Source organism: Enhydra lutris, unplaced genomic scaffold, assembly GCF_002288905.1.
Source record: "Enhydra lutris kenyoni isolate GAN:26980312 unplaced genomic scaffold, ASM228890v2 scaffoldscaffold71, whole genome shotgun sequence".
Lineage (NCBI taxonomy): Eukaryota > Metazoa > Chordata > Mammalia > Carnivora > Mustelidae > Enhydra > Enhydra lutris.
The window spans coordinates 5311962-5336505 of record NW_019154155.1 but is presented as its reverse complement, the minus strand read 5'-3'; the positions used below and the strand labels follow the sequence as shown (position 1 = coordinate 5336505).

The window sequence follows — 24544 nt, the reverse complement described above, 5'->3', positions numbered from 1 at the left end:
TTTTATTTATTTATTTGACAGAGAGAGATCACAAGTAGGCAGAGAGGCAGACAGAGAGAGAGGAAGGGAAGCAGGCTCCCTGCTGAGCAGAGAGCCTGATGTGAGACTTGATCCCACGACCCTGAGATCATGACCTGAGCTGAAGGCAGCGGCTTAACCCACTGAGCCACCCAGGCGCCCGCAGCTTATGATTTGATAAGGTAAAACAACAATAGTATTTTTATCATTATCATAAAAAATACCTATTTTGGCTTTTTTTGTTCCATTTCTTGATTATTAAGTACATTCCATCAAATTAAAACTACAAGATAACAGTTAAAAAAAGAAAGCTATAACTAAAGCATTAAAGCAATATAGCAGATGCTCAGTAAATCTTAGCTGAACTGATGAATCAACATTTGCTTCTACACCTAATACCATATTAACAAAAGGCAAGTGGAAAACGAATACATGATGTGTTCACCATTTTTTAGCAGTTAATAAATTTCAAAAAGAAAATTTAAATATGTACAATAGAAGAAATTCAATGAGGTCTTAACATTATAAATGAGTTTTAATATGTTTTCTTTCACTGAACTACTAAAAATTCACAAGTTAAGTTCACTAACAACTTAAGTAACTGTTGTCTTCACATCACAATCCTACAGAAGCATTCTCATTTCCAGTGAAAGCCAATAATTTCATGATGGTGTAAAAATACCCTTCAGAGACAGCTTGCCTTACTCACCAGCTTACTGTCATAAGCACAAGATATTCAAATACTAACTCCAGCTGACAAAATAAAATACTCTTGTTCAGAGAGAGGATTGTCTCTTATAATAGCCTGGCTCTTACCCCAGGAGATTTATTACCAAGAATAAACTTTATGAAACGTTGCCATACATAAAGCAGACTTCCAGCTGCTCTTCTAAGCAAACATCAATGAGACTTGTGATAAGAGAGATTAGGTTGGCTATCAAATCCAGGGGCAGCACTGCTGTAGATAAGTGAATTTCTCACCCACTTCTCTCTAGCATAGCAAAGAGGAAGACAGGAGGCTTAAATGCTAAATTAAACAGCTTTAAAAGTGATTTAACATATGCTTACTACTTTCAAAGGAAATAAACATTAAATAGGTGAAATATTTAGCTTAAATATTAATTTAAAATAAAAAAAATTTAGCTAATTTCCTTAGGAACTGAAGTCTCCAGGCCTATCCCTTTCAAATTAGTAGAGTGAGTCTGACACAATTACAAACCAAGATGAAGTAACCACGACAACCTTTATAACCACAGAAGGAAAACAGCCTGTCCACAAAGACATGCAGGAAACAACATATTATTTAATAATTGTACCAACACAATTACTCTGAGAATACATCATGACACCTGGAAAATGGACTGTATTTAAAAAATATAATCTCCTTAGGAAATACTTTACTACTATCTGTAAAGAACGAACACTGTAAGAAACCTCCTAAATGCATTTAAAGGAAAGTTATTACGTTGGATTTTTTTATAATATATAATTTTTAAAAATATACAATTAGTTTCCACTCATGAATAAAAGGACAAATATTTTCTTCTAATTTCAACACTTAAAAAATATTATTTCCGGGGCGCCTGGGTGGCTCAGTGGGTTAAAGCCTCTGCCTTCGGCTCAAGTCATGATCCCAGAGTCCTGGGATGGAGCCCCGCATAGGGCTCTCTGCTCAGCAGAGAGCCTGCTTCCTCCTCTCTCTCTGCTTGCCTCTCTGCCTACCTGTGATCTCTGTCTGTCAGATAAATAAATAAAATCTTTTAAAAAAATTACTTCCATTAAAAGAGATAATCTATTAGAGCATATGTCCCAAAGTTCTATAAGCAAAGGTGTTAGATCACTAGGAAGATAAAACATACATTTGTTGAATGCTTACTTACTAATTTACTTAACATCGTCTTTCCTTGCCTGGGGAGTCCCAGAAATGGACATTATCACATTTATTTTACACACAGTATTAGTAAATCAAGGCCTAGAGGTGGTAAATAATTTGTACAACTTGGTAAGACAGTAAATGGAAGAGCTGTGATTTGAGCCTAAATGTGAATCCAAAATCAGAATCAGTGTTCTATTATACTATACTGCCCCAAAACTTATTTGAACATGTACTTTAGTAAAGGGGATGGACCACCACAAAATATAAAAGGGACATGGGAAAGCCAGACTACATTCAGTTTCTGACCAGTGAAGGTTGATGGGAACATTATTCTAGAAGAGGTATGATGGGAAAGTTAGTAAACTAAATAATTCATGAGATCAACTCTTTTTTATCTATAGAAAACGATCAGTCAGTTAGCTCTTCTTTTCAAATAGCTCTTAAAATTACTCTCATGAAGAAAGTTTCAGTGTTCTGATTTTAACATTCTACTTTACCTCCCTTCCACTGATAATTCTGTCTCTGAGATTAAGAAAATGTTAAGTAAATTCTTACAGCATTCCCACAAATTCTTAGTCTCAGAAGAAAATAAAGAGAAGAAAATATATTAAAATGTTGTACTGGTCTTAACCTCATTTTTATAGACCTGCCAAATGAGCTAGTTTTAAACTACCAGGCAAGGACAAATCGGGATGGCCACATGGTGTCATATGGCGGGCATTTAACTTGTCGTGTAATTGTAGGGGTACTTTTCTAGTTTAATGTTCCAGTGTGGTCACTGAAGTAAATTCATCCAGCAATCCTGAAACTAAATTCTACCTCCCACTACTCACTCCCTAATACTATAAGTTCTTAATCTTGTTAGTAGAAATTCAACTTAAAAAAAAAAAAACAACTTTGTTTTGGAATATTTCATGAGGATATTAAATTTACCCACTATTCTCAGAGTGCAAACACTGTGAACAGAGCAAAATCTTCTCTAACTCAACAGTTACATCTGTTCCAATCATTCTTAGAACATCAGTTATTTCAGTGGCTCAAAAAGATCCAAATGCCAGGTTGCATTGGGACTACTTTTTGTGGTGGGTTAAATTACCCAAGGGGAAAGAAAGAGAACGCAATTCCTGTGCCTTCAGTATCCGGAGCCAAGAAGCTACTCATGGGGGATGAGGACAGGATACAGAAATTCTACCTTAACACTGAAATCCTAGCTAACATGATCACCAAATCAACAAGGGAAAAAGCATTAGTCATAAACATATAGATCCCAGAATTACTAGTTAATTTCCTGAAGGTTAAATCCTGGTCAATCACAATGAGCTGGGCTCCTTTACTGCAGATTAGCAAATGAAACAATACATCCTCAAGTAGAATCTAAAAATACGAAGAGTAACTTGATTCAGAGCAGCAGGGTCTAGGATAACATTTCTAAGCAGTAGCTTTAGTTCCAAACCTTTTCCCTACTACTTTATTTTTCCTTCCAAATTTTTATTTAAATTCTAGTTAGTTAACATATAGTGGAATAATATCGGTTTTGGGAGAATTCAATGATTCATCACTTACATTAACACCCAGTGCTCATCATAACAACTGCCCTCCTTAATACCCATCACCCATTTAGCCCACCCCCCCACCCACCTCCCTCCATCAACCATATTTATTCTCTATTGTTAAGAATCTCTTATGGGGGGCACCTGGGTGGCTCAGTTGGTTAAGTGACTGCCTTTGGCTCAGGTCATGATCTCAGAATCCTGGGATTGAGTCCCGCATCAGGGTCCCTGCTCCATGGGGAGTCGGCTCCCTCTGACCTTCTCCCCTCTCATGCTCTCTCTCACTGTCTCACTCTCAAATAAATAAATAAAATCTTAAAAAAAAAAAAAAAAAAGAGTCTCTTATGGTTTGCTTCCCTCTCTCTTTTTCCCCCTTCCCAAATATTCATGTTTTGTTTCCTAAATTTCACATGAGTGAAATCTTTCTCTGACTTTTTTGCTTAGCATAATTACACTCTAGCTCCATCTATGTCACTGCAAACGCCAAGATTTCATTCTTTTTGATGGCTGAGTAATATACCATTGTGACACACACACACACCCATCTTAATCCATTCGTCAGTTGATGGACATTTGGACTCTTTCCATAGTCTGGCTATTGTCGATAATGCTGCTATAAACATTGGAGTGAACATACCCCTTCCCTACCACTTATGGCTAGTTGCTTTCCCATCAGCTATCAATGACCGCCACCACTGGATTGCACACATGGCCATTAGTTAGGCAACAAATGTGAACAAAAATCCATGCAAATAACAAGATTACCATTACACAACTAATGTAGGCAACCCTGAGGCATCAACATAACAGGAGCAAAGCTCATCATCAAAAATGGAGACCATGGGGGCGCCTGGGTGGCTCAGTGGGTTAAAGCCTCTGCCTTCGGCTCAGGTCATGATCCCAGGGTCCTGGGATCGAGCCCCACATCGGGCTCTCTGCTCAGCGGGGAGCCTGCTTCCTCCTCTCTCTCTGCCTGCCTCTCTGCCTACTTGTGATCTCTGTCTGTCAAATAAATAAATAAAATCTTAAAAAAAAAAAAAAAATGGAGACCATGTCTACCAACAGAAGATTCTAAAAGTATAAAGATTAACACAGTTAAAAAGTAGCTTCCCAATCATTTTTATCTAAAAATTTTAAACAGAATCTTGGGGACTATTTTCAAGAGAGCTTTGCACTACATAAAACAAAGCCAAAATGACTCCTAAAATGTAATGATTCACACATGCACATTTCTGAAGTTGTCAGTTTTATGTAAGCAATTAAACTTTCCTATACTAAGATTAAGTGGGAAAAAAAAAAACATAAAATTAGACCTTTGGATTATCTAAGTCTCTAGAACTACTACTGTCCAATATGGTTGCCACAAGCTCTGTTTAACTATTTGAATTTCAATTAATAAAAAATAAAAATTCAGTTCCTCAGTCACATCAGCCACAATTCAAATGCTCAAAAGCCACATGTGTCTGGTATAGTGGCTACATATTGGAGTAGAGACCCAGAACATTTGCATCAACACAGAAAGTTCTACTGGAGAGCAGTACTTTAAGAAATCTGCGGCAAAAATGGCAAAGAACATGATACCTACACAACCAAAATTGTTCTGTATCTGTTCTGTGATGGTAGTTCATTCACAACTGTCACAAGTATGGAAGTGTACATTTTATTTATTTTTTTTTTAAGATTTTATTTATTTGACAGGCAGAGATCACAAGCAGGCAGAAAGGCAGGCAGAGAGAGAGAGAGAGAAGGAAGCAGGCTCCCTGCTGAGCAGAGAGTCCAAGCAGGGCTCGATCCCAGGACCCTGGGATCATGACTTGAGCTGAAAGCAGAGGCTTTAACCCACTGAGCCACCCGGGTGCCCCTGGAAGTGTACATTTTAAATGGATAAGGTAACATTAAGTAAATTATTCCTCAATAAAGTTGATAAGGAAAAAGAACAGACATACAACCACTGGTGTATTCCAAAGGAAAAACAAAATATACTTTGGGCATGTAGAGGAAGTTCCAAAGTCCTGACAACTTCCTTTTGCAGTCCTTCAGTTGAGACCCTGGTTATCAGGCTGGTGATCCAAGCCAGAGTGGGGGACAGATGACTAGAGCAAAGAGAAGAGTGCGCATCTGCTTATGGTAAGAGGTGTGAGGGGCAGGAGATCCAAGATACTATGGAAAGTAAGTGACAATATAAGAGTCCTCCAAAAATGTACCTATACCCTAACCTCATACATCAAATACATTATTAAAATTGTACCGCTCCCTGAGGGGCCACAGAAGATGTAAAGTAATTCATAAGAAGTTCTAAGGTGTATAGCCTCACATAGGTATCTTCCAAATGATTAAAGATATTGGTAAAATGAAAAACCACCCAAAACATTTCAAGATTTACACATGAAAATCATAAGAGCCAGGTATTACCAAACCCAACTCCACAATATCCTTCAGCTGATAACAGTCAAAAGTTCTAACCACAGATCACAGCTGATCACTAACACCAACTCCAACTCCTCCTGCCTCTGACAGGAGGCTACCACCAGTCACTCTCTAGGCATGACTAGTTCTCAAAAGGCAGACAAAATACTGAAAGGGGGAAAAAAAACACGTTCCCCAGAGTAATTCAGTCAAGAAAAAGGGTTCTCAGATGTGTTCAATTAACACCTGGTGGTCAAAGCATACCTTGATTCATTAGTACAGCAACATTTAAATAATTTTTGTTACATTACATATTATTTTATATTTTATTCAAACATTTCCATTATCATTAGTAGTTGTCAACAGTTTATTAAATGAGGAAAAATGCTCAACAGAAAAGAAACGTTTAAGAATATTACAGTGTAATGGCTTATAGTATTTTATACCATTAAAATAATGATTATGAACAATGCCAACACGGAAAAACAGAGTCAAAGGAAAAAGCAAAGTACTCTATATCGATAGTATGTAAACATAAAGGACTAAAAGAAAATATGAACAAATGAAAATTGCTTGATTTTTAGACTGTGCACTTGTTCTTTAATGCAGATTTCATTACTGTTGTGTCATACAAAATAAAAATTTTAAATATTTATAAATACAGATAGTGTACTTACCACAGTGGGATTGCCACTACTTATCAACTGGCTGACTTCATGAAAAATGCTTTTGCAGTCAATTGATTTATCTAAGGATCCTCGTTTTACAATTACTGCTACTGCTAATAGAATCTGTTCCCGAACATACTTTTGGAGGCTGTAAAACATAAAAATCATTGTGAAAAATCTTTACGTGAATCTACTATAAAAATACTCCCAAATTTCTCACTATGTCTGAAGCTACTAATAGCACTGCTTATATATGAGGGTAGTAGAGCCTATTGGTTACGCACAGTGTCCAAAGCCGTAAGGTCTGGATTTGAATCTGCACTCATTATTTTACGGGCTATGTGACCCTGAGCAAGACAGCTTCAGAGCCTCAAGCTTTCTCATCTGTTCAAAGGGGATAAACAGAACAGGGTTGTCACTAGGATTAAATGTTCTTAAAACTATGTCCAGGGGCACCTGGGTGGCTCAGTGCTTAAGCCTCTGCCTTCAGCTCAGGTCATGATCTCAGGGTCCTGGGATCGAGTCCCACATCGGGCTCTCTGCTCTGCAGGGAGCCTGCTTCCTCCTCTCTCTCTCTCTCTCTCTGTCTGCCTCTCTGCCCACTTGTGATCTCTCTCTGTCAAATAAATAAAAAAAATCTTTAAAAAAAAAAAAAAAAAAACTATGTCCAGTGCATACTAAGTGCTAGATAAGTGTTAGCTGCTTTAGGCAGTGTTCAATAGATGCAAGTCAGTTCACTAAGAGCCAGCTTATGATTCTGTCAATTAAAAAAAATTCTGATCTATATCCATCTCCAACCAGTAGTATAATCTTAAATTCATTCCCTATAATATGAAAAGGCAACATGCTAGCTGCTCATGATATATTATGGACACATACAAATTTTTTTAAAACTTTTTAAAATTTCCTATCTAAACTGTGCTCCTCAGTGTGATGGCAGAAGCACTGACTGATTCCAAGTGGAGGCATTCTACAAAGTCTATTAGACCACAAGGAAACAGAGAACTGTCTTTTTGCAATCTCTTCTTAAAGGTAAGGTTCAGAAAACTAACCCTCAACTTTGTAATCCAGACTCTAGGATGCCATAGGATACGACAACCATGTGCCCTTGGGACAAACTCCAAATTCCTTAACATGGCTTACAAGCAGTGGGATCCTGCCCAGCTTTCTTTGGACACTCCCAATTTACCTGTTGTCTCACATCATTACTTACAAATAGTGTTTTCTTTAACCCTGGAAAGTGTCCCGATTGGGACCCTTCATGGTCAGGTCTCTGCTGCCCTCTCAAATCTCCCCCCACACACACTCCAAACTGCAGAAATACTGAGCTTCTTTCAGTTCCTGGCACAATGCACATGCACTTCCTGGCCTCTAAATGTTGATGTCCTCTGCCAAGACTGTGATGCCACTTTCTCCAAAAACTTTCCCTGAACATGGTGGGCCATTACTAAGGAGGGCTCCCCCAACACATGATGGGCATTTACAAACAAACATGTCTCCCTGTCAAGACTGAAGTGAAAAGCATTCCTTCAAAATACAGACTTGAAGCATTCATTAAACAAATAAATAAAGAGATCCTACTATGTGGAAGAATATGAATTGATCAAAGTGAATTTCTGTACTTTTGGAGCAACACAATAATTTCAAATACACTGATTACTCCTAGGAAATGTACATAAAGCTGATTTTATTTATTTGGGGGGGGTGCATGTGTGTGTGCATAATTGCGGGGAGGGATAGAGGGAAAGAATCTCCAAGCGGACTCCCTATTGAGCAGGGACCCTGATGCAGGGCTTGATCCCTCAACCCTGAGATCATGAGCTGAGTCAAAACCAAGAGTCAGATGCTCAACAACTGAGCAATCCAGGAGCCCCCATAAAGCCAGTTTTAAGGAAGTCCATTGGCAAAAATTGTAAGTTAATAGGAAAATAAATAATAATGGTTAACATTTGTTGATCCTTACAGTATGCAAGCCTTCCTATAAACCACCTTCACAAAAATACATACATTTAATCCTCGCAACTATCTTTTGAGTAAAATAGTATTAACTCTAATAGTTAATTAAACAACAATTAAAAAAACTAATGCACAAAGAGGGTAATCTGCCAGTGCACAGAGAGTGGCAGAAGTGGAAATCAGTCTCTTTCTGAACCACTCTGCTATACTGTCAAGTGTACCTTCCATTTTACTCTATGCAAATGTTATCCCAATTAGGAAAAAAACAGAAAAAACTCTGTGCACCAAATAAGAAGTATGTAACATTATGAACACAATATTCATAGTATTCTACCTATGCAGTATACCAATGTTTTTCATTTGACTTGAGTCCATACTGTAGGAAAATCTAGGAGACAAAAATGGCTGTGTCATGAGAAACAAAAGAAGGGTAGCATTGTTCCAGATTAAAAGAGACTGAAGAGACATGACAACTAAATACATATAATCTGTGGTTAAATTCTGGATCAAACAAGTAACATAAAGGAAGAAAGGATATCAATAACATAATTCAGACAACTGGGGAAATGAAAATGTAGAATCAGAATTACATTAGATTAATACAGATATGTAAATTATATCAAGAGTATTGAGATTATGCTCTCAGGAGAGATGCTCAAATATTTAAAGATGAAGTATCACGATTTCTGTGGCATACTTTCAGGTGGTTTGGGGGGGGAAATGCACATATATAAGAGAAATCAAATGTGACAAAATGTTAACTGAATCCCCACTAGGAAGAGTATTTGTGTGTTTACTGTACTCTTCTTACAATTTTGCTAAGAGTTTTGTTTTTAAACAGTTTGGGAGAAAATATATAAGTGAACCATTTCAATGTAGAACTCTACAATCAGCTCCAAAATAGCTTCTGAACTAATGAAAATTATTTAAGAATGAGATTATTTGGGGGCCGCCTGGGTGGCTCAGTCAGTTGAGTGTCTGCCTTCAGCTCAGGTCATGATCTCAGGGTTCTGGGATCAGGCCCTCCAATGAGCTCTCAGTGGGCTTCAGCGGGCAGTCTGCTCTCCCTCTCCCTCTGTGCTCGTTCTCTCTCTCACCCTCTCTCAAATAAATAAATAAATTCCTTTTAAAAAAAATAAGAATGAGATTATTCTTGGATAATACAAGAGATCACATGTGAGCACATGTATACACACACACACACACACACACACACACTCTCTCTCTCTCTCTCTCTCTCTCTCTCTAAGTCAACCACACATTAAAGTTTTACAAACTCTCCAGATTTCAGTGGTTCCCAAGTGGGGAGGGTGGGATCAATGAGCAGCCCCAGGGCAAGACAATATCATATCACACCCAAATGGCCTCATCATATCACACAAATTAAAATTTAAATAAAGAAAACCAGTATGAAGAAGAAGAGAAAGGTTTGAAAACTGGTCAATTTTTCCTTATGCTATTAAAACTGGGAAAAACAAGCCAAACTCTCCCTTTACACACATCTATATCCACTCATCTATAGAAAATATTACCCATTACACCTGTAATGTTTATAAGCTAAGTAAATCTTGCCTTTTTTCTCTCATGCATTCTTGCATATGTAAAGCAACCAGCATTTAACTGTGTGCTAAATTTGTGCCAGTAATTATTATTAAATATTATGAATTCAGAGACTGCTAGTGAACAATGAGTAGGAACAAATGTATGTTCTACTTTTAAAGCTTTATGTATGTTTAATGCCACTAATCGAAATTCCTAATTACCAACATTTCTGCTTACATAACACTTTCCTCGAATTCAATTGTCCAATTACGCAAATGGCATACATACAATGTGCACTGCCTCTTCTCAAAAGACAACTTGGTGTTTGGGGGACTTAAAAAAAAAAAGGTAAGTAGTAAATGAATTCTTTTTTCTTCTTCGTTGTTTTTTTTTTTTTTTTAAGTAGGCTCCATGCCCAGCATGGAGCCCAATGCAGGCCTTGAACTCATGACCTTGAGATCAAAACCTGAACTGAAATCAAGTCGGACGCCTAACCTAACAGCCCACCCAGGCACCCTGGTAAATGAATTTCTCCCCCAAATAGTGTGACTGACAATTTTCATCATATTAAAAAATCATATAGGCAAAGAATGTACAAATCTTATAAAATATTCAAATGACAGAATGTGTATGACACAAAAAGAAAACTTACTTTTACCCCATTTCTTAAAACTGATCCATTTTCCAAAAGAAACTATTAAAATTTGGTGCCTTCTCTTCTACAGCCTTAACGTGCATTTCTATGTACATATATACATAACACAGATGGTTCCCTCTTCACCTGTCTTAGGATACTCACCTATGTCTTATAATACTTACCAAGTACCAAAAGAACAAGTAAGTACAAAGTATTTTCATTTGAGTCCAAGATCAACTTTTATTTATAATCAAAATCTTTGGAACTAAACCAACACCTAAAAAAACCTAACACCCAGGGCACCTGGGTAGCTCAGTCGTTAAGGTTCTGCCTTCAGCTCAGGTCATGAGCCTGGGATTGGACCCCACATCGGGCTCCCTGCTCAGCAGGAAGCCTCCTGCTTCTCCCTCTCCCCCTTCCCCTGCTTGTGTTCCCTCTCTTGCTGTGTCCCTCTGTCAAATGAATAAATAAATTCTTAAAAAAAAAAAAAAAAAATCCCTAACATCCAGCATCATGTTTTCAAAGAAACAAAACCTAGTACTGTAAGCATAAAGAAAAAGTAGTATTTCATTAAGTACCAAAAACAACTCACAACCATGTGAGTTTTAAAATATGAGTTCCAAGCAGAGCTTAACTATAAACATCTATCATTAAAAAAACAGAGAGAGAGAGAAGCACAGTAGAAGTATTTTAGCAGTACCTCCACCACATACTTACTTAGGCCTTTGTAAGACATATGTTAAAAGGAATGTTCGCAGTGACTCGATGCTACCTTTTTCCAAGAGAATCCACTCTCGGACAACTGCTTCCATTATGGCTGTGGCAGCTTGAAAGAGGACATAGTCCACTTTACTTGTTTCTGAGGAGAAAATTAGAAACTTTCTTTAAACAGCCGTTCATCTTCCTTTGAACATTTTGCATTTATTAATTTAAAAACAGAACTTTTCAGACAAGGAATAAGATGGTTACCTGTTCTTTTTTTAATCCAGTGACCTTGCTCTAGCACCACAAAGAGGTTAGTTCCTCTCAGAAGACACCCCAGGCAGGTGGCAGCTAATCACCGATCACAATTTTCACAAACTTTCCTCACCTCTCTTCAACTGTTACTTCCAAAGCATGAAGAACTAAAAAATAACACAGCTTTAAAAAAAATAAAAATAAAAATATAAAGCAATCAGAAAATTTCCTAAGAGATTCTCACCCTGTGCAAAATAGAGCTTTGTATCTGCAAAATATCTTAAACTAGTCTTTGAACATCACTATTTGTGATGAGCCATGCTGTTAAAATATTTGTTAAGTGATTGAGCTTTCAGCAGGATGGCCCATCTCCAATAGCAAGTTCAGAAATAAACACTATCACGTTCAGGTTACTTTTCTCAAAATGTTAAAAAAAAAAAAAAAAAAGAAAAGAAAAGAAAAATGAGTCACATTTACACAAGGTGAGAAGTTCTTGTGAATTTTCTGATTGCAATATTGTTCAAACTGAGTAAAATTCCAAAGCTACACTTAGAAAAACCCAGCCTTAACTAGCAAGTTATAGTTTCTGAACTAAAAACTGAATCAGGAGGGAAAGAAAAAATAGAAAATTAACATCCATAAGAAATATCTTAATCTTCTATTTTTTCTTTCATTCACCAATACCACTACAATCGGTTTTCAAACAGCATTATCAAAAGGGAGAAACAGTCAAAATGAAGTCAAGAAAAAGTAGAAAATTTTGTGAAGTCCTAAAAAATAACCATCATGTGAAATCCATGAAAAGTCTATGATTAGATTGCAGGTTATTTGCCAAGATCACTAGACATGAGTATCTGAAAGCCATGAGAAATTAACTCTAGGCATAGAATGGCACCTTCAAGAATTTATTAGAAGAGCATGAAGATATAGTCAGGCACATCATTTTCTCTCCTACTCAAGATTAGGTCATTTAAAAATCTTGTAAGTGATCTTGACACAATAAGCTATAAAAATGCATGAGAAAAGGTATACCCTACATAAATTCCTATCAATTTAGACTACTACATGTGAGTTTTGAACCTATAAAAACTAATAAGAGGAACCAATTCGGACCTTTCTTCTTTTTAAGTTTGATTATTCCATGCTATCTTAACATGAATTCTAATTGAGATGATAATCAGAAGTCACAAAAATTTAGAAACCTTAAAAAATTATCAATAAATAAAGCAACAGCTTCCAAAAATGTAAACCTATTATAAAAAGATGTTTAAAGTTCCAGGAGTAAAAAACAAACAAGCCATGTTTTATTCAAAGAGGATTTGAAACAGAAACTACCTCTATCTATTTAGATCACTTAAGGAGAAATATGGTACTGCTTCATAAAGGTAAGTTAAGTAGTCTCTTATTATAAACCTCTTCCTGAAATTGAATGATGATTGATGGCCTAATTTCATTTTCTATTGCAATGGTAAAAATTTTAAGGACAAGAAACCTGAAATCCTTGAGTTTTAACAAAGAAGCAAAATCTTACGGACTCACAGAATTTTGGAAATACAATTCCAAAGATCATCTAATTCATTTTCTGCATTTTACAGCTAAAGAAAGTGTTGATGAACCAAGAGATTAAGAGAAGAAATTCAATAAGCATGGCTGGTAAATGTTTCTTGAGTGATACTAACCCGCCCCTAAAGGCATATGCCAATGAAGAGAAGACCAAACAAGTACCTTCTTGTTTTCATAAGCAATGAAACATGCTTATTTCTAACTGTTTGTGCTTATACCCAATCCACTTCTCCTGCCTCCTCCTCCTTTTTTGCAAGGATTGGGGGAGGAAATAACTGCAGAAGGTGAATGACATTCAAAAGTTTCCAAGATAACTCTTAGATACCCCTGTTTGATATTAAATAGGCATAGCTAAATTACTATTCCCATAAGAAGCTGTCTCTAAGAATGGAGGATCTGAAAAAAAGAAAGCCGAATTCCAAATTTAAAAGGAGGAGTTTTCCTAACCTAATGAATTATACCTTCTCGTAAAACTTTTGATTAGCCTTCATAAACTGTACTTACATGTAATATAAATGTGCAGAAGCTCTATGGAACTCTAGAAGCTACCAGCAGAAGATTAGGACTTCACCTGGACAAACAAGCTCTTATTCTTGCTTTCTGCTCTAAAGATGCTCGAAATTGCAAAGTCTTCATGAGGAAATCACAATTTACTTAGAATTTCTGATACTTTTAGGATGATTCTCCACTGACCAGGACACTGTCTAGATAATAAATTATTTTGGGCCACTTCGGCAGGAAGCTTTCACTTCCCACCACAGTAACTTTAATAATAATTATGTAAATAAAATTAATTTCTATCATGTCAGCCATCTGAAACTACACAGAACCATGACAACAAAAGTTAAAGTAAATAATGAGAGGTGAAATAAATTGAAGTAAATAATGAGAGGCAGAGCACTACATTCTGATCAAAAATATTTTCAGAGGAATACTAAAACCATAATAGTCAAGTCTGAGATATTCAGCTACTATAGACAATTACCTCTGGCCAGATTTCTGTCTAAAGCACAGGCAATAGAAGCTCCAGAGTCTGCTTAATGATACATAGGCACACCAATCAACAGTAAGTCCAGGGTTTCACTTTGTTTTGTTTCAACCACTTCTGAGATAAGAAATTAAAGAAATCCATTTCTCTCTGAGGGAAGGATAGAAGAATGCTACAAAGTTAGTCCCAGAAGCGTTGAACCAATCTCTCACTGGTTGGAGGTATTTCTTAAACAAGAACAGAACTTGCAGGATTTGTGAACGCACATTCGACCAGACCAAACTAGCAAAACCTTAAGTGCCAGACTTCTGAAGTCTAAAAGTCTTCTGACAAAATGCACAGGCATGCAACATGAACACGCACATGCGCATGTGCACACACACACACAGAGAAGAGTGGAAAAGTAAACCTAGAATAAAAATAAAAGTGTAGAAGAGAAAGAAATGGGGAGAAACAAGCAACATAAAACTTAAGTGGGAAGGAAGAATTTTAAGAGGCCAGAAAAGGGAAGCATCAAAGAGAAAGTCTCCCCTTCATCAGAATATCACCCACTGTATAAAAATGACATATTATCCCTAAATAAGAATGTGAAAATTCTGAATTGCGATTGACTGCCACTTGTATGAGAAGTCTTCTTAGAGGAATTAACCCTTCTGTGCTGGTGGCAACTGAGTAAGGAGTTGAAAGATTTTCTGTGAAGTTTAGATGTAAACATTAATGTAACACAGGGCTTTGCAGTACATTAATGATTAGATTATGCTTATAATACATGCACTCAACCTTTTAAATAGTTAATGTCTCAAAACCCAAACTGATTTTAAAAGCACAGCCAGAACTAGCAATACTATTCTTTAGAAATTTTTATCAGGAAAACAAAAGTATTCTAAAACAAGCTCAAATCATAACAAAGCAATAGTACTTCATAAAATATACATACTCTAAAAAGGAAAGAGCTGTATAAACAAATACACTCTAATAAAATACTTAAAACTTAGATCAACCATTTCCCAACTAGTACAGAATGACAACTGAATTACAATAGAAAGTAAGATGAAAATGATGGAATCCTAATTAATGTAGTTAAGGCATAAGCCATAAAAACCAGACTCAAATTATTTTAGGTGACTAGTTTAATACGATGGCTTTCTAAATCAAATTTCTAAATGCTGGACACTCTCAAGGCAGTAAAGATGAAGCCTCCCTTAAATTCTTAATAGTGCTTTTAGTTTTGCTTCTTATAATTTAACATGAAATCAAATATTCTCCATGGGCATATGGTAACAAATTTTCTTAGTGCCAGAAACAAATTCACCCCAAAGTATAAAAATTGACCATTAAAAAAAAAACAAAAAAAAAACAAAAAAACTGCCTCATTTAGAATTTAAAAGGTGGTTATTAAAACTGTCCCTCTAATGGTAAGATCTAACTCCTGAATGAGACAGAGCCACCTTCACCACCACTGCTAGCTCCTTGCAAAAAAAGAACAGAACACTTTTTTAAGGTTATCATATTTTTTAAATGCCTTCTGAAATCAGGAAATGTGTGACTTTTATGTGACTGTTTACAAAGCGGTTTTAAATGTTACTACATTTGTGCCTCATAACAGCTTAAGGCAACCAAGTCCATGAAGGAAAAGGGTACCAATGTTCTCCTCTTACAGATGAAAAACGGGCTAAATGACTTCCTTAAGTTGATACCATGCAGCAGGCACCACTGGTATCCAGATCTCACCATACCTACAGCAATACTCTTTCTACTCCAATCTGACAACTTATTTATAAGCCCTTTATGTAAAGCATTATTAACATAATTTTAATTATAGGCTATTTCAATCTAAAAACCAGAGTGCTGATGGCTAACAGATGAGTCTTTCTAAAAGCACAAGAATAAAAGATCATAAATTTTAGGTCTTAATACATAACTAATCAACTTTGTAGTCAAGGATTAACTCAGAGCCTCAAATATGGGTTACAAAAAATAGCTCCAATTAAGAAAAAGAGCCAACAATAATTAAGTTATAAAATAACAATAACCAATGAAATTATCTCTTACTGTTTTTGAAAAACATGTAAGAGGAAGAAAACTGTGTGTATATATTTTAGAAAATGCCATTTTGGACAAGAGTTTTAACTTTTGTGATTATTTTTAAAGGAAAGAGGTCATTTCTGTACATATGTCAGATAAAAGGTACCCGTAAAACATTTTTACAAGAGTAAAAATGCTTCATTTAAAAATATATAGTGATAACCTACATAGAACTGACTAATATTTGCTAAGAAAGCTGAGTATAAGCTACATGGTTAAAAAAAATTTTTCTGAAAAAAAACTAAAAGAAAAACTGTTGAAACCTCCAAAACAATCATAATTTTAAAACACTAGGGTAAGCTATATTATAGTACATTTCCTATGATAAGTGACAGCACGCTTGAACAACTGAAAAACTGTTAGACTTTCCCCCCCACCATTAACAGCCTTCGTGTTATGGTCAATAATAAATTACTGAATAAATTATTGAATAATAAATTACTGAATACTATATTCAGGGGAAGAAAATTCAAAGTGAAAACAAATTTCTCTGTCTGGCTTTATGAAATATCTTTAGAGCCACTTCAATAGAATCATTATTAATGGAAAATTTTAACTATACAAACCTGCTTGCTTTAAAAGGAATTTAAAATTTAAAAACATTCAAGACAGAAAAACGAGATCTGATTCTGCAAAAATATTTTTAAAATGAATACTTACCCAAAATATGCTTGCAAACCGCAAATGGTGATTTTGATTTCCTAAATGATAAGAATATGTGCTCTGCATGCTGGCGTTGTTCATTATTAACCATGGAAGGTGGTGCCTTGAGAGTTAAAAAAACAAAAGCAAAACAAAACAAAAAAACAGAGTACACTTGTTTAATAAGAAAGCTTGAACAGCAGCAAACCTTTAACCCACAGAAAGAGAAAATATTTTCACTTGGGGGGGGTTGGTGGTAATGAAAGGACAAATTCCTGCTTATTATTTTAAAGAAACTATAGTATAAAACTTCTTAATAAATATTTAAAATATGGTTTCAGGAAAAAGGAAGAAATTCCTGGCAAAGTTTGGATGAGAACCCTTTAAAGTTGCCTACATTTTAGAAGATAGATACTTACCTAACATTTTCTTTATCTTTTAAACATAGCTAACTTACTGCTTTTTATTCCAAAATATATCACTTCATTAAGTTCAAATATCTCTAGATTCTTCAGCACTGGTGAAAATGAATCTTAAGTTACTAAAAATTTGTTTTCTAACAGCAATCCTTTAAAATAAAAGTTATTACCAGATAATTCTACCTCAAGTTTTCTAAAATCACCATTAAACCAGAAAAATTAGGGAACAGTGAAGTTGGGATTTATAAAATTCCTATCTGAATAATAAATAAATCAAAAAAAGCCAGAATTCTGGCTTAACAAAAACCACTTGTACAGTCTGTCAGGTTTTTAAATTCCATTTTGTTCTAAAATTCCATTTTGTTCTTTCCTCTAAAGATAAATATTCTTTTGAACCTAAAATATATATATATTCTCATTATATGGCGTGGTTATCATTGACTCATTGGGACCCATCTGAAGAGAAGAGATTGCTTAAATAAGTCTACCAATTAAATACCAGAATTCTCAATTTGGGCGGGGAGAGTCAGGGTAGATGGTAGGAAAATAAACCTTTGCTACTGTAACCAATACAAAATGGGGAGATCAAAATTTCAACTATATTCAAATAATCTGGAAGATAAAAAAATTTTGCAACAAAGTATGTTAGATCATTATTATAAACTACAGCAACATTAGTCACTATAATTTTAGTTAAAATAGTGAGCAGAAATGTGTATCTATGAGAAATTAACCAACTTTGATAGTCTGGCCTAAAGGAATTCTTATAATTAGCTAAAACCAGTTCAGATACTATTCCCAATGATACAGCACCCTCTACAGCTCTCTAATAAAAATGAAAATATTTTCATTAAAGAATTGTGTTAATTCCTTAATGTTTTTTGAAAAAAGGCTTTATTAATAAAATACTGTGAAAGCTATGCTAAATATAAATATTTTTGTCCTTCCATTTGCAAATTCTTCATTCTCACTGTCTTTTTAAATTCAACAAGTTTGTGTTTTTGCAAGATATATTTTCATTAATATCTGCTGACTATACCCCAGAAACACAGGCATATTATTAAACATCACTGCAACACGTTATACTGCTATGAATACAAATCAACAACTATGGATTGCCCAGGTAACTCTGATTTAAACATTCATCTCATCACCCTTGAAAAGCAGTACATAGACAATTTTGCAAATAATCATGCCAGTTACTCTACAAACAAAAATAGTTCCTAAGGCTAATGACCTTTAGACACTCTAGTAAAGTACAGGTCTCAATATAACTTAACTATTTCATTTATAAGTATCAGATTTCCTAAGTAGTGAAGTATAATCTAAAAGTTGGTTTATCTCAATCACCTGGTTGAACATTATCATACAAACAATAAAATCATCAACTGATTCATTAAATGGCAATATGGTGTTCACTTTAGTTTCCCAAAACCAAAACTTTTAATTCTTTTTGAAAATGACTTGGCAGTGGTTTCCAAATAGCAAGTTATATGCATCACTGAGTGCTGAAAAGCTTTTTTGTTAAAAACAAAACAAAACAAAACAAAACACAAAACAGATTCCCGGCCCCTAAAGATTCAGCAGGTGGGGAGCCTAAACCAAAAATACTCATTTTTCCCTCCAAAGTCCCTACATAGTATGACCTATAGAACCTCCACCTATAAACTCCTTCCTCTTTAGAAATCAGAACTCTCTTGGAACACTGAAAAAATAAAATAAAATTAAAAAAAAAAGAAAGAAATCAGAACTCATCCTTCAAATTCTGCTTCAGTCTCTCCTTCATCAGCTTTTTCTGATCTCTCCCTAGTCAGCCTGAACACAAATGATGTGTCTCTCTCACCTTGTAGGATACACTACAGGTGTATCTCTACTACCCAACTTACCATAATGTACTCCAAGTATTTGCTTACCCCTCTTTCCTTTTCTCTGACTTTTCTGACACCAGAAACTTTATTTTACTCATCTCTAAATTCCTAGAGCCTTGCACATACCAAAAGGAGAGGCAACACAAGACTGAGTACTCAGCATTGCAAAGCATTATTTTCAAATAGATGGATGGGAACGTACATATATAATCTCATTAACCCTAATAACAGCCTTATGAGGTAAAAACTATCATTATCCCCATTTTACAGATGAGGAAACTGAGGAATGGAGTAATCAATCTGCTCACGGTCAGAGGAAACAGAGGTGGAAACTGAACCTAGCGCCCTAACTCTTTAACAGAAACTACACTTAGGTGGCTCAGTACCATATAAGACTTACTGTGTTTAAAGCATGGATATAGAAAGGAAGTAAATTCCCCCTAAAAGTCCTCCTCTAGCACCCAATGCAGGCATTAGAATGTTTTACATAGCTTGTAAACTTTCAGTAAAGAAATAATAATAGTAAAAGAGTCTTTTTGTATTGTCTATTAATGTTCTTTCATTGTCACTAATAAATAGTAAAAACTTTAAAAAAGCTCTCACTTCCAAGGTGTGATCAAATGAATCAGAAGAGCTGAAAGAAATAGTTAGGTGGTAGCAGAGTACAGTAATGGTAAGAGGAAACAGCAGGTGAGCAATTCTGGCTTTCTTCAGGACAACAAAGTCAACATTAGGAAAAAATTGAGAGTTTTTTCTAGGGAGTCACGCTAGCAAGAAACCTGAAGCTCACAAATTCCTAACTCAATATACTGGTGTTTCTCACCCAGCCTGCACCATTCCATTAGCCTATCCAGACCACCTTCAATTTACAAAAAACCCTGAGAAAACACCATTGGTAGCACACAGCCAAGGGCATCTGAAGCTAGAACTCAAAATACATTAATAAATGGATTAATGACATATTTAATAAGAGGGGTTTGGGGGGAGGGGGTTGGGAAAACCAAAGTACCTAAATAATTTCTATTCAAAAAGTATTTACTGAGGCTAACTAAACTTCAAGCACCATGCCAGAAGCTGAGTGTGTAAAAACAGGGAAAATTACCCTTGCCCTTACAGAATTCTGAGTCTTAGAAAAGACAGATATTGATCAAGTAATCATGCAAATAATTATGACAGTCTATCACTTCTGCCACTAACTGCATTCTGGTTTCTCTGTCATCATGCTAATCTATCCTCAAAAAATCCCACTTGCTAAATCCTATGAGACCTTCAGACTTTTTCTTTCCCTGGGCAGCTACAGTAACTTTTATTCCGGTTAACAACAAAAGCATTAATTATTCCTCATGCAGACTGCTAGGTTACATACATACGCTCTTATTTAATCACAGCAACATCCCTGTACAAATTATTTCCTCTCTTTTAGTATTTGCAGATCGTCACATACCCAAGATCAAATATCATAACCAGAATTTCACCTTACGTTTGTGTGATATCAAAGCCCATTATTTGACTCTTTTAGTACCAAGGAGGAGACATGGTTGAGACTAATTTCTATCAGATAGCTATTAAAGAAGTCTGAGTAATATTCTTGGCTTACTATAAATACCAACATTTATAGAACTGTGTTTAAAAAAATGGTCAAAGATTGAAAAATCAAGCACAACTTGTAGAAAGGAAATAAGCTACAAAAGTAGAAAACAAAAGTGGAAGTTATGTCATAGAGCTCATAATAAGATTTTTCTTAGCTCTAATTGTTCCTTTTTTTAGAGAGAGAGCATGGCTTAATGTTCAAATTAGAAAATCACAGATGGTGCTCCCTCTGGCAGCACATACACTAAAAAAAAGAAAATCACAGATGTACTACCTAAAAACATGTTTACTGGCAATTTTTCATTCATTCCCTGAAGACCTTAAGTTAAGAATTTGTTCAATTTTTAGTTTTCTATCTATAATCTTTCCTTAAACCTTTGGAACCTACCAATGCTCCTACCTAAATTTAAAACCATAACACATAATGATATTATCATATCAATATTTCACAGTGTTCCACAAAGACTAAATTCCAGATACTGGAACTTTCCAGCTAAACACATTTGAGAGATGTGCCCTAATTAATCTCTTGTGATTTCCTAGCACATTCCCAAAAACTGTCCTTTCAAATCTGTTTTTCTCTTAAACCTCTCATCTCATGATACCCAGTACTCCAATCTCTCAGAAAATGATCTTTCTTTTTCTTTCCCAAAGTGAAAGCCTTCCTGTATGATTAGCTCCTTTATGTATCTTCCTTTTCAAAAGGACTGTTCTCCTATCACCTTCTCCAATTTCTAACGAAATATTCCCTCCCCCTCAACTTTCTCTGAAATCTAAATCCTCCTCCCATTCCTGCCCCACTGGCTCCCTGCTCACATATCACCTCATTTCCTCCCTCCTCTCTCTTTTTATCTTAAAGTTATGCTAAGCAATGGCACCCGTGCTTTCTGCTTACAAACAGGTTTACCCTACCTTAAAAATCCTTTTAAACAATCTTAGAGTCCCCTTTAATTAAAAGAATGGGATACCAGGTTTCTAATCCTATCTCTGTAGCACAGTATTTGGGAAACTTCTAGTCAAGGATCTCTCCAGGCAAGTCAAGGATCCCATCTAATGACGCTGATGAATACATCTTATAATTGGTAAGAGAACTGCAGTTAAAAATACACATATGAGTCTCCTCAAATTAACCTATAATAATTAATACAATTCCAATTTAAATACCAATGAACCTTGTGGTTCATCTCAGAATATGACAAGGTGATCCCAAAACATGTAAGTTTTAAAAAGGCCCAAAAGAGTCAAATTAACTAGGGAAAAGGACCTTGAAAGCAGTATGCCTAAGTGAAGTGAGAGAGAAAGACATTTATTTAAAGAGAATGATCTCACTTATATGTTGTCTCTAACAAAAAACAGCTCTTCGTAGATACGAGATCAGATTGGTGGCTGTGAGGAAGAGAAGGATGAAATGGGTGAAGGGGGTGAAAAGGCACAAACTTCCAGTTATAAAATAAGTAAGCTATGGGGATGCTATGTACAGGATGGTAACTATATTAATAATATTGTATATGTGAAAGTTACTAAGAGAATAGATCTTAAAAGTTCTCATCTTAAGAAAAAGATTTAGTAGCTATGTATGGTGACATGTATTAATTAACTGTGATCATTTCGCAAGAGAAATACTAAGTCATTATACTGTATACCTGAAACTAATAAAATATTACAGGTAATAATAAATAAATAACACTTTGAGGTTCAAAAAGACTTTAAAATATGGAGAAAGAATGAGAAAGGGGGATGGGGGATGGGTGAAATAGGTGATGGGGACTAAGGGGTGCACTTCTGATAAGCATGAGGTGTTGTATGAAGTACTAAATCACTAAACTGTACACATGAAATTAATATTACACTGTATGTTAACCGGAATTTAAATAAAAACTTAAAAACACAAGGGAGTCTTAGACATCCAAATATGAACACCTATAAAGGCATTATAATAATTTTTAAAAATAGTAGTAGAACAGGAAAAAAAACAAGGGAGCAGAGAATTCCAAGAAACGGACCCATGACATATGACAAATTAGTGAGTAAAAGCTAGACTATACAATAAATGGCACAGGAAAGTTGGCTACTTACAAGCAAAAACAAAAGATCAGGTATTTCCTCATACACAGTAATAAATTAGTGGATTTAAGATTTATACACAAAAAGCAAAACTTTAAAAAACTAATGACAAAACACAAGAAGAAACAATAGGAGAGGGGCGCCTGGTCAGCGCAGTTGGTTGGCTGTCCGACTCTTGGTTTTGGCTCAGGTCATGTGTAACTTAGCCCCACCTCAGGCTCCGTGCTCAGTGTGGAGTCTGCTTGGGATTCTCTCCCTCTCCCTCTGCCCCTCCTGCTCATATTAAATGCTGTCTAATCCAATCCAAACAGTTACATAATGCAACAGAAAAATGGCCAATGAACAACAAGCCAGATATTTCACAGAGAAGAAAGCAAAAACGGTTAATGAACATGAAACATACTCAACCTCACTAGAAACCACTGAAATGCAAATTAAAACAATAAGCAATTATTTCTGATGATATTATTACATCAATGTAAAATGATGCAGATTAAAAAAATAGTACAAAAACAAGAGTTTGGAAGTTTGGGAGTAGTGTACACAGCTATAAACTTATGATAATCTAAAATGAAACATTCATTTGGAATTTAGAATTACCTAGAAAAAGTTGGTGGCCCTGAACAGCAAGGTATGCAAAAGTTCATTCCCAGGCATTTATTCCCTAGAGAACCTCTCCCACACACATATAAGATTACACAAAGTTCCTAAGGCACTATCATAATAAACAAAAAGGAGTAAAAATTTGAATTACATCAATCGGAAATACATTATAGTACTGTCATATAGTGGTTTATATGGCAGTTAAAGACTGAATTGGAGCTATATTTACCAAAGTGGATAAAATCTGAAAATTACTCTGAATGAAGAAAGCAAATGACAGAATATATATAACATATCATCTATATAAAATTTCAGAAACTCTAAATTATGGTAGTTTTTATTTTTCTTTGTGGGCAAAGTGTAAAAACATGGATGGTAAGGACAAACAATTTTAAAATTATGATTATCTTTGGGGATGAAGAAGCGGAGGCTGGAGAACAGTATCTAAAAGGGACTCAAAGGAGGCTTCAATTATATCTGTAACAGATTATTTTTAAGATTATATGTTAAATGGCTATATTAACATTTGTTAACCCAGGAGATGGGTACATGGTTATGATTTAAATTGCTCATATTTCTCCATTTATTTGAAACATTGCATTTTTAAAATGAGGGAGCCTTCCTTTCCCAACAGTTCAAGATACTCTGAACTCCTCTCTGGCTAAAACCAAATAAAAATGGTGGATGAAGTATTTCTACATTTTTAATGTACTGCGGAGCTTACAACAAATTAAGAAATCCTCAGAAGCTAAAAGGAAACCAAAGCAGGGATCCAAAGATTAAAGACGGCACTTATGCATTTACCCAAGAGACATCTGCCAATCCCAGGTGACCTTGAGTTTCCATTCTGATGGCTGCCCAAAGGTAAAAAAGACACAAGATATAATCAGGAACCTCCTAAAATGGGAACTAACAGGACATCCCTCCACATAAAACTGAGTACAGGTAAACCATTAAAAAACAAAAACCTGAGTACAGGTAAACATAAAATTTAGTACAGGTAAACCATTAAAAACAAAAAGAAAAACAGAGAAGGAGGAAGAAGAGAGGGAGAAAGAAACTTCCTAGTCTGGATCTTAGTGATAGGTAAAAGTAGAAAATTACTACAACTG

The 24544-nt window shown here is 35.4% G+C and overlaps 1 protein-coding gene across 2 annotated transcripts in view; it reads right to left on the bottom strand.

Moving 5' to 3' along the window:
- LOC111159909 (exportin 4) overlaps window positions 1-24544 on the bottom strand; it is a 123416-nt gene that overhangs the window by 77696 nt on the left and 21176 nt on the right. The window contains exons 1-4 of one of the 2 annotated variants that reach the window (XM_022522588.1): window positions 16907-16963; window positions 11623-11777; window positions 11371-11512; window positions 6528-6666 (exon numbers count right to left, since the gene is read on the bottom strand). In XM_022522588.1, the coding sequence (XP_022378296.1) occupies window positions 6528-6666; window positions 11371-11465 (234 nt within the window). In that variant the 5' untranslated portion in view covers window positions 11466-11512; window positions 11623-11777; window positions 16907-16963. Of the gene's footprint in view, window positions 1-6527; window positions 6667-11370; window positions 11513-11622; window positions 11778-16906; window positions 17013-24544 lie in introns of those variants that run through there. The other variant, XM_022522587.1, reaches the window with a different exon arrangement.